General features: G+C 46.5%; 2 protein-coding genes across 4 annotated transcripts; one reads left to right on the plus strand and one right to left on the minus strand.

Annotated features, from left to right (window-relative positions):
* Window positions 1-114: 114 nt before the first annotated feature.
* On the plus strand, window positions 115-866 carry LOC117218256 (coiled-coil domain-containing protein 12). The gene is made up of 3 exons (XM_033466541.2): window positions 115-285; window positions 382-520; window positions 589-866. The coding sequence occupies exons 1-3, from the start codon at window positions 158-160 to the stop codon at window positions 781-783; spliced, it is 462 nt and encodes a 153-aa protein (XP_033322432.1). The 5' UTR covers window positions 115-157; the 3' UTR covers window positions 784-866.
* LOC117218254 (carbonic anhydrase 1) lies at window positions 864-14,127 on the minus strand. 3 transcript variants are annotated; one of them, XM_076520565.1, is made up of 8 exons: window positions 13,922-14,127; window positions 5,403-5,444; window positions 4,970-5,131; window positions 3,972-4,225; window positions 2,872-3,108; window positions 2,661-2,810; window positions 1,732-2,215; window positions 864-1,596 (listed from the first exon to the last, which is right to left on the minus strand). In XM_076520565.1, exons 1-8 carry the CDS (start codon window positions 13,962-13,964, stop codon window positions 1,532-1,534), a joined length of 1,437 nt encoding a protein of 478 aa, XP_076376680.1. In that variant the 5' UTR covers window positions 13,965-14,127; the 3' UTR covers window positions 864-1,531. The 3 variants fall into 3 exon arrangements, with proteins under 3 accessions (XP_076376680.1, XP_076376681.1, XP_033322429.2); XM_076520566.1 differs by lacking the exon at window positions 2,661-2,810 and having other exon boundaries at window positions 2,860-3,108; window positions 13,922-14,120; XM_033466538.2 differs by lacking the exon at window positions 2,661-2,810 and having other exon boundaries at window positions 13,922-14,117.
* Window positions 14,128-15,294: the final 1,167 nt, after the last annotated feature.

Consider the following 15,294-nt stretch of genomic DNA (forward strand, 5'->3'; position numbering starts at 1 on the left):
TATTAACGAGAAGTGCGTACTGGCGCCCTCTGGCAGCGAATGGTAATACCGCGTCTGTGTTATTAGCGAGAACGGGAGGAGTCAGAATCGAATATACCCTATGCTCTGTACATACTTCATTTCGACTAACTGGACGTACCAGTGCAAAGAAACAAACATGACCGAAGAGAACATCGGCACGTTAGAGGAGGAAGCTTTAAAACGAAAAGAACGCTTGCAAGCATTGAAGCGGAAAACCGAGGACAGTAAAGAAAATAAGAATGACGTTGCCAGTAAATTACCGAAGTGAGTTGTCATCGTTTCTGTAAAGATTTTCGATAATAACCTGTGCTAACCTCAAAGACGACAGTTTGCTCATGTTCACGTATTTTCTTTCGACAGACCAAAGTTTAGAAGTTACAAACCACAAGATGACAGTCTTAAGGAAAAAGTTTTGGAGGACGCGAAGCCCGGAAACGTAGAAGTGGAAGTACAAGATCAGTTAAGCGCGGCGAACACTAAAGTTGTTATAGAAGAACTTGTAAGTAACTAATTTTACAGCATTCGCAAATTGATCATAATATGTTTACTTTTATCGTAACTCCTCAGGATATTAGTAACTTAGCTCCTAGAAAACCAGATTGGGATTTAAAACGAGACGTTGCTAAAAAATTAGAGAAATTGGAGAGGAGAACGCAAAAAGCTATAGCGGAGCTTATAAGAGACCGTCTTAAACAAGGGCAGCACGATTTGGCCGCCGTAGTAAATATGGCGACTAAAGAACAGTCTTTTTCGCCTACCTGATATTATTAAGTACTTAAATACTATAAGGCGCGAATAATTTTATACGTGAAATACGATAATAAAAAGGATATTTGTACTAATTAGATTCGATACGATATTTATTTCGGTTGACTATATTTTATAGACACACATTTTACATATATACACGTTGGTTTCTGAGAGAATCTTATAAGCTATAGTCTAATCGATATAGGTTGTTATGGCATCGGTAGGAACTGTCGGACGAGTGCCAATATTAGAAATTGCGTACCAAATAGGGTATTAAAATAGGATACCATCGTTTTCTTCGACTACGAACAGATTAGAAATCATTTTACTCTACCGTTTCTACGGAAATGGTAACGCTATAAAAATCCAAAAACTATATTTTCACAACCTTGTATAGCGGATAGCCCTCTGTAAATCAGTCAACGTAAGAACGATCTTTTCACTGAAGCATAAATCGGTACAAAGTGTACGAACGAGCGTAGGATCTCTGCGAACACTTTTACAATCAATTAACAATCGTACGCGCGTAAACGGACAAAAATAAAAAAATATTTTTATCTCATAGTGTGTAGTCTACTACTGCATAGCCATAAGATTAATCGATAAAATGTCGGGGCACGGACATTTTTTTTTTAAATACGAATGCCTCTGAGAATATAAATAATTACATTTTCGTAACGAGACTTATTATGTACACGCTTATTCAAAACTTTTCAACATCTTATTTTAAATAGTGTATATGTAGTCAAAATCACATTGACTAGAGACTCCCAGCGTATCGTTGCCATGGCAGAAGGAAACTAATTCCGAATACGAGTACCGCAGCTGCAACAGAAATTGAACGTAACGTGAGTTTCGTATAAAAAAATTTAACAACTTTGATAAATATGCGGAATAACTTTTCAGAAAATTAGCTACTACGAAGACGATCGAGTGGAAGAGATAAAAACAGATACGAACTCGATGCGTTCCATATTCCTTCTTGACCGGAATGATGACCGTTCTCAGTTTTGCCCGATTTCATCGTGCCAGGTGCATCGGTGTCTGATTCTTTGGGAGAAGTGTCCGTCGTGGGTTTTCCAACGGTAGTTTTCGAAGCAATTGTTGGCTTTGGAGCTGATGGACTATTCGTGTTATGTGTCGAAGGACTCGGTTTCACAGTCGTAGGGACAGAGGACATTTGTTTGGTCGTCGATGCACTTGTCAACTCGGTAGACGACGATGATCCGCCTGCGGGTTTAGCAACCTCGGTAGGCGATGATGATCCGACTGCGGGTTTAGCAGCCTCGATAGGCGATGATGATCCGACTTCGGGTTTAGCAGCCTCGGTACTATCATTGTTGATGTTACGGTAAATTGTTCTGTTGTCCAACGGCTGCACTGGCCGATAATTATGCGTCAAGTTCGAGCCATCGTTGCTTTTAATACTGCGGAAAGCGGCCAACTGGAAATAAACCTCTTAAATGAGAGAAAGTTCTACACTTCGTCACGCGATACATAGTTTTGTGCAGATTGTTGTTGTGTATTAGTTTTTCCATTTTGTGTCGGCACAAGCTGTGCGTATATTTCAGGATACAACATCGAGAATATTTCAGGATACAACATCGAGAATATTACATTGAAAAATACAACGATCGAGGTTCTTAAAAATTGTGTCTTCATCGGCGATTACTAATATTCGAGGTACAATATTTCTGACAGTGTAATGGAAAGGTTTCGAATAAAAGCGCACATTGCTGTCCTACGAAGAATGCACCGATGTTGCGCGAATGCGATGAACTTTTTACAAATTTCTCTCACATCTGTACATTTACATCTGTACACAATTGTCAAGAACCTTGAAAAACATCGGAACATTTGATTTGTGCGATTAGGTAGAACCTTCGTACTTTCTTCTCGATCGATTCGACGAAAAATCTACGTATATTCGAAGATTCGCCGTTCATCCGTTTATCCCTATGAATTTCTATATCGAGAGAACGGCGACTACGAACGGTAGCTAGATGGAACGTCTTTACACGATTCAAATTAGAAGAGACCTGTAGAAGTTCGGTTAGATATTTGAACAGTCTGCACAAACTAACACACCTGCTTGTGTACCTGTTCATGGGATATATTCTGCGGCTTTATGAAGTCGATCCACTGTACGACCTCGAGGCACGGGGGTGTAGTCAACGACCCGATGTACGTGTAATAATCCTGGGACGCTGCGCCGTTCGGCGCGATCAATTTGTTTAAAATGTTATCGTCCTTTATCGTCACGTTACTGTTGACCGTTGCTATTTCCGGCAGCTGTGATACAATCGCCTCGAAATTCGGGTTGGGCTCGTCCGTTGCCTGTAACACGTATATTTTTCCAAGGATTCCATAAGATTCGAAATTCGAGGAAACCCGGTTTCCATCTATCAAGAATAAGTCTGCATGATCGAGCACGTTCGCCGGGAACGCGATCGCGCCGATTTCACGCCGTAAAAATAGAGGAAGAAATGTCGGAGTTTATTTTTTAGTCGCCCCTATTCTAGCCGGAGCGCATCGTCCGAAAGCATTTGAAATGATCGGGAACGCGCGGAACACCGAGAAGCGATACCGCTAAAACAGTTACAGTTGCTTAGGAAATCTAATTAACGAGAGTAATTTGCCCGTGTATTCGTCGCGTGGACGGAGCCGCGCGCGATAAAAGACAGCTTCCTACACCCGTCTTTCAGTTCGAGAAAGAATCATTTAGATAGAGACAAGATATCGGTCGAATTGTATCTCTTGTTGTTTCTACGGTAATTCTTGGAATTAGCAATTTTTTTAGAGCACGGTTGTAAAGTTCGCTGCATCGCGCGAGGAAGGAACAATTTATTGTCCGGAAAATTCAAATTACTTTTAAAAAGACGGCCGTAAGTCGTAACACGTGTGTCAAATGTAACTGCAGTTATTAACTACCGACTTGTTACCCAGCCGACCACAGCATGAAAATAGATTTCGCTCAAATGCGTGCAACTATATTATTCGAAATACATTTTTTGGTCGTATAAAACAAAATACGAAAGCACAGATTTCCGCGGGCACAACCGTAATTCACGTTTCTCGCGGCGGGTTAACGTTCATATAATATCCTTTTCCTCTCGGTGGAAAGTTTAATCCGATCGCTGATCGATTCAAATCCGAACAATTACGTAAGATCGTGCCGCGGCGACGCGTTTAATTGTTACCTGGTATAAAAATGCCAGCACAGCCAAGCCGTCGCGATATTTCATTGCATTGCTCAATGATCCGTAGGACTGCTTCCAGAAAACCGCGTGAAGCTCCATCGAAAACGAGTGATTGTTAATCAGATCTTCCGAGCCTTCGTCGTCGTTTTCTCCCCAATGGAAGTGCAGTTGTTGGAACACGTAGGTGTCGTTGAGCGGTCCTCCGCTCGCCGTGGGTACGTTTTTCGAATCCGAATCGGTACTTCGAATCATCACTGAAATCGATGATGATGATTCGTGAGAACCAACCGCGGCGACACGCAACGACCGCACGGTCGAATCTCGATTCGATCGACGCGACGCACAGTTGTTCCGTCTTTCGGACTCTTCCGATACGAAAATCGTATCCTACGAAGGTTTATCATAATCGCGGGACAACGAGACAACGGCTGTGATGTGCAATAATCGACGCTAATTTGCAGTTGTCCAAGGACAAGAATCGCGCGCTTAAAAACGATTAAAGCGATAAATAGGGGAATGTGGAGCGATCGCGCTTGAAAATTCGTTCTTCCCCGGAATCGAGGAAACGTTTCTCGTTTACCGAATTCGTTCCGGACGTTGGATCTCGTTCAAGATATGCAAATCTCCGATATTTATTCGATGACGAAACGTTGTTTGCTTTCGCGATCGATCATCGCGACGTTCGACGGCGGCACGAAAATTGGAATAGCACGCGAATTGCGCCTTCGAAGCTTTTCTATTATTCGAGAAGCGAACGAACGACTTTTGATTCGTCGTTCGCCGTCGACGGCGCGTACGACGATTTCGAAGGCGGACCTTTGTTACGAGAATCGTGCGAGCATCGTTCGAGACGGAAGGCCGCGGGAAGCAACGATTTCTTTCTCGGCGTGTAATTTAAACGAGGCAATTGCCGTTTGCCGGCCTCTACGTGTCAAGAAACTCGGCTACGGTAACGATGACTGTACTCTCGTCGATGTTTCAGCCTTGCTGCTTTATACCTGTGTGACCATTGTTCGTCATGTAGGCTGGGTGAGGGTCCTGGACGTTGGAAAATCGTAGAGGCGGGAAACTCGCGGTTCTAACATCCTTGTCCTCGATGTCGATGGGGGATTGGTATTTCCCCAGGCAGGTCTTGTAGTCGTCGCCCCAGTGTTCCGGACCTGGCGATCAAATTCCAGATTTCACGTGGACCGTACGATTTTTCGAACCGCGCCCGAGTCGTTCCGGCTATTTCGATAAACGACGACGCAAAGATTCTCGGCGAACGTATCCGCATAAAGCTGACTCGCGAACAAAGAATTCCCATTAAAGTCTAATAAGAGTCGAAGTATGCGACATCGGCATATTTAATAATTGATATTCTCCGTGGTGGATCGATGCGGAATCATCGAGTATTTACGGAACGTGGAAAGAGATGCATTATTGACTTACCGTGTTTCCCGTCGTAGCCGAAGTCGTCGCCGAGCGCGTGGTCTGAAAGAAAACCGTGAATCTTTGAAAAAATGTTCCGCAAACGGGAATCCGTCGCTTTCGACGGAGCGAATAGAAACGGATCTCGTTTCCGCGAGTTCGCGGTTCGAAACGCGGCGCTAATTAGCCGTGCACGCGCGACGTTCGGCGCGTCCTCGTAAGTTTTCGCGCGAGTTTTAGTTACACCGGTACGCGATTCACGGCCACTTATGGAAAATACGCGAGCGAACGAAAGGATTTCGCAGGATTTGCTTTTATAGACGGGATAATTGGCTGGGAGGGAACGCGCGCTCGAATCGAGCGGAGAATCGTGAGAGTGCAAGGCTCGGCCAGTCAATGCCGCCCGCGAATAAGTGGATACGATAATTTCTACGATGATTTCTACGATGGTTTCTACAATGGATCGCGCGCTTCGAACACAGCGACTCGCGTTATGCGCGGTGAAAGTCGATTCACGGAAGGTATAAACGCGACGGCGTCGCGTTCGACCGGTCACAGACGAATCGTTCCGGTCTCCTTATTAAAGATCGTTGTCATCGAAGTTTGAAGTTTAAAGAATTCTATCGATTTGTGTTGCCCATAGATGCGATTACCGTTCGCGCAGCGGTACCTCCTCTATTGACTAATTCAGTTGATACACATAGTACCGAACATAGTGCCGCTGAATTATACAATATAAACTGGTTCAATGTATGCAACGAGGACGACCTATACCGCCCGTGCTGCAATAATCCAGATTACAATGTGTACAAACATTTTATCGGCGAAGTTACTCGTTACACAACTTCGATCGATCGAGGTTTGCTCCGGCATCATCGATTCCGTCCGATTATGTAAAAAAAGTAATCTAGAGTTCCTCGCCGGCGATACGTCGTTACGCCGGTAACGAGGAAGAGGCCGAATCATCGTTTCGAGAAAACTCGTATTTCCTTTATATTTTATCTTTATTCGAGCGGCTCTTTGCAATTTGAGAAATACACCATACTCTTCGTTTGAAGAAAATGTCGAGATAAGATGTGGAGAGATTTAATCGCGATCACGCTCGATTCACTTGGTAAATGCAATTATATAGGTAACGCGTTACAAAACACCGTGAAAGTACATACTTGCTGCACATGCAAATAGGTTTTTCAATCGACTAGCTTATTATTTCATCGGCGGAGAGAGGGAGAGAGCGAAATGAATATTCAAGAAATGCTTTCCACCGTACGATTTCTTACAGATTTCTATTTACATAATACGGTCGGTGGACGAACATTCGTTAACTAGTTTCACCTATCGAACGGTAACAAGCGATAACGTAGAAATGAAGAAAACATTATCCCAGCATCTAGAATTCGGGAAGATTGTCCGTAGACGAACGAATGTCCTTACAGCTGCCGTATTTTGCAACGATCGTAGACAATTTTAACGTTGCACAAACATCCGCGGTCCGTAATCGTCGGAAACGCCGGAGATATTTCATAATGTCACGTGACTCGGGTTTCGCACATTCGAAATTCAGCTCGGGCAGAAAGGAAAATTTGATGTCTCGTTGGTAAAACGAGAAGAAGGATATAATTGTTGAGCAAGCCTGTTGAACGGCCATCGCGATCACCCGCGGTGGTAGGGCGGCGCAAACAGGAACGGAGCATGAATAATTCATGTTTCCATGGATCCGGAGTTCCCCGTGGACAATGGAAAACGGAATGGAAGGCGAAACGGTCGGTTTTCTTGCGCTCGGTGAAAGACGCGCGCGCCTAGATTATCGGTTAATGAGTCGGCTCGGTAAGTTCTGCCGCCCCTACCCGCGAAGACGGATTGCCTGGCCCCGTGCTTTCGGTTTCTACGCAAAGGCGAACGCGAACGGAATCGTGGTAGCCGCATGCCACATGCCGTACACGTGTTCCCCGAGTACCGAGCTTCGAGCTCCGAACGACGCGATTGCTCGGGACGGGGACGGATGCGAGAACATTGTTTCCGGGCCGAGAGACTCCGGGAGGTCCTCTTGTTTCGAGGACTGTAAGCCGATTTCGAGCGGGCATCGTTGTAAACATTCGACGTCGAGACCGTCGTTTCCGCGCGCGTTATGTTTACCGTCGTGTCGCAGGTAAACCGTACCAAGTTGTTTTCCAAGGATGGCCATCTCTCTCGGCGAGGACAGGCACGTCGCGCGAGACAACGAATTTCAACTTCAACGGGCAGATAACTCCGAAGCGGCATTTCGAACGCGTCCGTCGCTCGCTGGCCGGTCTCGTTATCCGATAATTTCGCGATGGTTACGACGCGTTTCGCGCGCGTTTATGGCATAGCGTGCGTACAGTTTATATCGATTACGTCGCGATTGAATTACGTACGTCCGCACGAAGATCGTTGGATTAGCCGTTTGCTGCGTAAATTACGGTTTACGATACGCTCGGCATGCATGCTCGTGTATCAATTTGCGAAGCCGACGCGCTGCGTCTCGACGGTTTTAGCGAGTCTTCGTCGTACTTCTTTCGGAGATATTTTCGAGTCGGTCGGAACGTTTTCGGGCGGGCAAAAGCGATCAAAATTTCGACGAAAGAAGAGAGAGTATAGTTTGAAGAAAACTCGACGAGCTTCGGGCAGAAGCGAATCTATCGGCGACGAAAAGCCATTCGCCGAAGGGTGACATTTTCTTTGCGACAGCCTCGCTTGTCGCACGATATACCGGCGCACGGTTGAACGATATCTTTCATTTTCGAAACCAGCAGCGATTAAATTACACAGTCTAATTGCACGAAGACGGCGATAACCTCCGAAATGCGTTCGTGGAACGAGCGCGGCACACATTCGCCGGATAATGCCGTCTAGAATTTCATTTAACGCTTAAGAAGGAAGGAGTTGAGTTACATTTTGGTACGACTCGTAAAGGGTCTTTCGAACATCAACGGAGCCAGCGCGCGTCGTTCGTCACGTTCTCATTATTTGTATAATCGGAACGTTCGCGAACTCGAACGAACCGCCCACACGCCGCCTTCGAACCGGCGATCTTTTCGTCGATGCTTTTCAACCGATGATCGATATCCGTTTATATTCTTATCGATTTCTCGGCCACGAGGCTACGAGGCTACGAGGCTGGCTCGCGTTTGCAAGCTGCAGTTTTATCGCGACAATAAAAACTTTCATTCATCATAATCGGAACGTCGCTCGGAGCTCGTGGCTTTTCCATCGTTCGGGAACGAGGTGTCGAGCTGCGGCATCGATTCCATCGATTCGATACAACCAGCGCGCTTTTTTGGACACCCGACTAATTGTCGGTAGCACGCGAGCCAGCACGGGGGAGCGCTGAATTATGCATTATCATGCGGTATGCGCTCGAACTTGTTCAAAATTTTCATCGGCGGCCAAAGGTCACTTTCGTCGAAGAGACGCGACGCGACGCTTGACATTGATGCCTCCGCTTCTCCACACCCTTCTACTTTGTTGTCCGCGGACTATACACTGATTATACCTCATGGAAAAACGGTATTAAAGTGCTGGATACGGTCTTCAAAGTATACCTTCCGTAAAGCCACGTGAGCCTTTTAGAATGCTAATTCGTCGTGTCTTGTTAGAAATTATGCACCGACCTTCCCGATTCGATGGTCGAGTTAAGACATCTTATCGTTTTCATTCGCTCGCGTAAGCTCGACCCGAGAAATGAAGCGCGCGCTCGCTAGATTATTGTATCGCTTTGGATAGCGGGGAAGCTCCGCGCTCGTGTACGCGCGATAGCCGATGTGTCGTAGAGATAGCATCGCATAATAGGAGGAAGACGCGGTGACACGTTTCAGCGAGGCAGAAAGATTGGCATGAGACAAACAGGAACTCGACGAAGAACCGACAATGTCCGCGATGGTCGTAAAATATTTGGCTACGGCTCGAAGAGATTGACAATCTACTTAACGTAGGAACACGTGTTCCTATACGAATCCAATCAAAATATTAGACGTTGTTTCGACGTTTCGAACGACGACGGTATCGCCATTACCGGCGTCGATTGCTGAAATATGCAGAACCGTGGGCAACGGTGACTCGTCGTTGAGCATTTTCTTTCCGGGGTCTAATGCAATATTTATCCTAAAAATGGCATCCGAAACGGCGCAACAAACCAACCCCACCTATGTGTACATATATGTATGTATCGTGTCTGGCGAGGCGAGGCGAGGCGAGGCGAGGCGAGGCGAGGCGAGGCGAGGCGAGGCGAGGCGACGCCGCGACCGATTGACGTTGGTATGCGCTTGTGTACTTTTATTTTTATACGCGACCATTCATGATTGCACGTGCCCGTGACCCGTGACCGTCCTGCGTTCAACATTAATTCGTCGCGGATCGCATTACATACATACTTATGTACTCGCGCTCGCGTACACGGCGGTTGTTCAATGTTCAACGATTATAGTTCACCGGACCGACGGCGTAAACTTCTCGCAGCCGCGGCATCGACGCGAAAACAAGTAAACATCGCATAAATGCAAAGTTTGTCCTCCGATAGATCGCTTCAGATTAGATCGATCCTTTTCCGTTTACTTTGGAACGGGAATCCGATAAACCTATGGGAAACGCAAACGTCGCTTCTCGCTTAATTTACTTTTAAAGAAATCGACCTGTTCGCAGAAGAGGCGCGGTTTTTTATCTAGCCTCGCTTCTGTTCAACCCGTCGCCGCAACCGACAAATCTGTTCGAAAACCATGGTATCTAATAGCCGTTGGCGGAAGCAGGGTTAACGATCTCGACGAGAGATCCGGCGATCCGAGTCTCGACGCGCGATAATCCGAATCGCGTAGAGCTTCGTAATCGCGCGACTTTGTTCCGATGAAAACGAACATCGTGTTCGAAAGGCACGCGCGAGCCACGGAATAGAAATTCAACGTCGCGTCGAAATCGTTGCTCCACGGAGGAGAATATTTTGGAGCACCGTCAACGATCGAGACAGCGTTCTGGGAAGGAAACGTAATCGCGGAAATTTCCCACGATTCGAGCCAGATCTCCGCGTATCCGTGTGTCTCGAATGCCAATTAATTTGGTTATCGAGCTCTCGCGCTAATAATTGTAATCTCGTCGGTTTCCGAGCGCGACCCGACGACGATCGGTTTCGGCACGAATTTTTCATTCGCCGTGGAGGGATTGCGCAACACGTGGCATGCAGCAAATCACACCGAAATGTTTATGAACGCCGCATACGTATCTTTCCGGGGCACGTAACTTCTGCTATTACGGTGCCAGAGATCCAACGCGGCGATTCCGCCTCGTTCATCCTATGCGCGTCCTTCCGACTTTGTAAAGTACACGTAATGTCTCGGTACGGAACGATGTTGCTCTTTCGATGGCGAATTAATGGCTATTGTACTAATCGAACCTTTGTTCCCGTTCCCATTCATCCGTCTATTTCGCGAACTATTTACGTAAATTTCGTACGCCGTTACCGACACCGACGATTCGCCGGCAGCCTAAACGGAGATTCCTCCATTTTTTTTCTCTCAGTTACCGATCGGCGCGTATTTCGATGGTCTCTCGACGATCGGAATTCCGCAGAAATTGATCGGCCAACGCGATTTTAGCGACCAACGCGCGACTCGTTCGTTGAAATTCGCTATCGAAGCGAGCTCTTGATTTCTTCGCGAAATACGCGATTCGACGATTCCCGGGAGCAAAGTACTTCGAGCGTATCTCGCGAGTAAAATGCGACGATTTGCCCGAAACGAGTGACACAAAATGTGCCGTACGTTTCTATTCGTCTCGCGTTGGTGTATCTCATTTAGTATAGAACACTCGGAGTCTCGACGAAACCGTTCGTCGCGATACAACCCTCGTACGTTGTTCGCGAAATTGGGACATTCGTATTTCCGGAATGAAATTGTACCGCACAGTCGACGTTCGATTAAAGATTGAAACGATTAAAAGCGCGGATCTGTTTCCAGGTCGAATGACCCCGACACGCTGTACACGTATGTACGTGGGTTAAATTAATTTATTTGGAGGACGATCCGCGAAGACGCCGCGCCATCGGTTAATCCGATAATTGGTTATCTCGCGAGAGAGGGTGCCCACATCTAGAATCGGAGAAACCCTAAATCAACGGAAGTGTGATTTATGTTCGTCTCCGCCGATAAAACCTGCTTAATTTGTACAGCGGTTCTCTATTATAAAACGATCCACGACAATCTTTTTCCGAGAACGAGCACTCATTATCTACATCGTTGACGAAGACGAAACAGCGATCCGCTCGCGGCAGTAAGACACCGTCGAAAAAATGTTTACGAGATCCTTTCTCGTTATGCCGCGTAGACGATAAATTATCGTCGCTCGATCCGGCCACAGATATCGCGAGCAACGTTGAATCGGCGGGGTCCTGTAGTCGCTTCGCTATCAATTTTCAGGAACGCGATCGGCGCGATAAAAACGTGTCGCCGTGCCGGCAGAGGCCGGCGATTGACAGTTTCGATTTCTTAAACGGTAAATTGCGGGTAATTAGCCTCGATCTCGCCGAAGGAGCGTCGCGGTATATCACGCCATTCTGAATTCTAATCGACGGATTAGATCAGCCGCGCGCTCCGCGAATCTCGTCGGTTCATCCTCTCTCTCTCTCTCTCTCTTTCTCTACGCGGCCGAAGAAAGTGCGAGGCTCGAAAGTATATAATTAAAGTTCGCGGCTGCTCGTTACGTAAATTTGTTCCCCCGAATAGTAAAAACTTATTTTTATCGGCGGCAACATTTGTTTACGTGCGGCGAAACGCACACGCGTGCAGCAAAGGCTCGTTACGTAAGGCTCGCATCAACGAATCGCCCCGTTGCCGAAAGCCGATCGAAATGGTCCACGCGTTACATTTCTACGCGAACACGCGCGTGTCCGCGGTGTCGCCGATCGAGAACCGTCGTCCATCGGATAATCGCATCTCGGATCGAAGAAGACGAGCGCGCCGATTCTATGATTAATGTCCTTCCGTAATCGATGCACTTTTTTCTCCCCCGATCGTCGGCTCGGACGTTTCCGTCCAGATCGTTATCGTTGACGAATGCGAAAAACGCGAAACACGCTTTATTTTTATCTCGGTTAAATTCGAAAATAGTATTTTTCCAAACAATTCGTTACTTATTGTCCGGTTGGCCGACAGACCGAGCGAAGTCTGAATAAACAATCGAGTTCTTTTATCGTGACAGTAATTTATGTAAATGTTACCGCGCCAAAGATAAGCCTTTTTCTCGTTACTTCCTTCCGCTATGTTTTCCATGATACTAATTATGTATCCGATAGTTTCGACGTACGCTTGCAAATGAATCGCGATCGTCGGCAGCCGTTTTAATTTTGAAAATATGACGTGGAAACGAGAGATACGAATTTCTAGCGCATCGAAGTCCGAATTACCATTCTTCGATGATACGATCGACGCGACGGACGCGTTGAATTATCGTTGTGGACGCAACTGGCAACGATTATGGTAACAATGAATGCATATAGAACGCGCCGCCTAGCTTTCCCTTTTCACAAATTTTATATAACAGATTTGCTTCTCGCCTGGCGCGCACGTTTCCGGATGGAAATCTTCGGCATCGTACTAATTGTCCTTTACATACCGTTTCTACATCGAAAGAGGGTCACCGAGTTATCGAATAATATGCATCGACGTTGCCGACGCGTCCCTCCATGAATTTCAAAAGGTTTCGTGATATCAATAATAAGCGTCGTTAGTTTGGAGGCAGCGACGGTTGATAACGTTTATCAATGCGTACGCGTTATTACAATTCAATTATCATCGGACGTTTTCTGTGTTCACCCCGTTGCTCTGTCCCTATCCCGCAGCTGGCAACTAAATTTTAACAACGCCGAATCGTGTACGCTCGTAACCGTTCTTAAACGGTGGCAAATATTTGTGCGCGAACATAGAAAGGAACACATACAAAAAAAGATTACAACTATCTTATTTTAAAAGAGCAAACACTTTCTCGAAGATCGAACGAATGCTTCGGGCATGGTTATTTTAGTTCGGACGTCGCGATAAGAAAAACGCGTTTACATTTCAATTATTTTGTCGAATTCTTCGGAGACTCGTAATTGAAAGAGCGATTAAACGACACCGCGAGTTAACGCGAACTTCCGATCGAACGCTTTTCATTTTTAAAAAACCGAGCCCCTTTTCTGTCATCGAAATTCCACGGTACTTTCGCTCCTATCGTTATCGGCGGTTAAAAAATCCATCGACTCGTACGATTTTTACCGAGGCGTCGATCCTCTAAATAGTATTGTACGCACAAACTCGGTGTAAATATAGAGTACAAACGGTTGACAATCCACGGAGGAGTCCGAAAGTAGTAAGCGATCGCCTAAATATAGCGTTCTGACGTCGAACAAAATTTTAATAAACGCGCTAATCTTTCAAAATCATAGAGACGAAGCACTGTTTTACGCGCGGCCTGGCCGAGCGCGCACGAAGTCTGTCGACGTATTTTCGAATCGCGATGATTCGAAGAAATCGCAGGTAAGAAGAAAAGCAACTTACTGGAGAAGAGAAACGCCGTAAATGCGAAGATTAGAACGGTCATGGCGAACGGTCTAGGGCCACTGTCTTTCACGGAAAAAAAAGATCTTCGCACTGCGGGCACCGCGGGTCTCGATACGCTACCTTTGAAATGCGAATACTCTGTTACGGTCGGTGGTCAAGTGAGCACTGCCGGCTGCTTGCCGGCTATGTTAAATAAGAGTCCACCACTTGTATTTCGCGGTAGCCTATCGACTCTGTACAAATTTCATAGCGACTCGGAGACGAGACTCTCGGCGGACAGGTGAATGCTACGCCGAGAAAGCTATCGATAGGAGAACAAGAACAATCTCGATCGCGTACGACTGGAACCGCCATCTGTAGATGCGGAATCGCTGATTTAGGACAGAGAGCATCGATCATTCCGAAACTCGGACGCTTTTAAATCTCTCCGAAATCATAGGCTGTTTCTTTCCGAGCCGCTTCTAATTGTCCAATCGGACCATGCAACGGTTCCTTTTGGACAAATAAATACAATGCTACTTTCGAGCTTGTCATCCACTGACACATATACAGGAATCCCGGTTTCAGAAAATCCCCTCCGCCCGGATGTCCTAGTCAGCCTCTGCGGTGACTCACAAAGGAACTGTGGTCATCCGAAAAATCTGATTCTTTCAAACTTCGTCGGTCGTCGGTTCGTGGAAGGCCTCGATAGAAATTGGGCGGTTTGCTTAATTGCTTGGTTCCCCTAGGTATAAAATAGGCCGCTCGAAGTTCCGTTTTCTCAAACGCAGGTTTGACACGTCGCGGCGACGAGTACATCGATGAAGCCACAATTTTGAGCATCGATAGTACCGCGAGATCACGCTTTCTCTTGTTTTCTAGGATAAATTTAGACAGGAGTTGATCTACTACAAATTCCCTGATACGTCGATACCTAAAAATACTTATTTAATAAATCGCTCGTAGACTCTACGAATCGTTTTAGTCCCATTTTAATACGTAGAATGGCAAATGTAGGTACCTCTTGTATACAGAGGGTGTCTCGTGATTATGTCAGCGCCTGGAAAGGGGTGATTCATCGGGTCGTGTTCGAAGTACCTTTGCCCTTAGCGGAAGTGAAGTCCGCAACTTCGTTTAGGACTTCTCAGCGAAAAACCCTGACCAATGAGAGGCGAGCTCGGCTGGCACAAAGCAGCCGAGACAACGCGAACGGTCGAAGCCCGGTTTCGCCGATTGACTGGGCCACCCATCGTCGCTGGGCGAGCTCGCCTCTCATTGGTCAGGGTTTTTCGGCGATAGCTTCTATACAAAGCCACGGCTCGGATTTTCGCCAAGGGGAAAGTTGGTTCGGACGACCTCGGGAATCATCCCTTTCCGGGTGTAAACGGAGG

Source organism: Megalopta genalis, chromosome 3 (assembly GCF_051020955.1).
Source record: "Megalopta genalis isolate 19385.01 chromosome 3, iyMegGena1_principal, whole genome shotgun sequence".
In the NCBI taxonomy this organism is placed as follows: domain Eukaryota; kingdom Metazoa; phylum Arthropoda; class Insecta; order Hymenoptera; family Halictidae; genus Megalopta; species Megalopta genalis.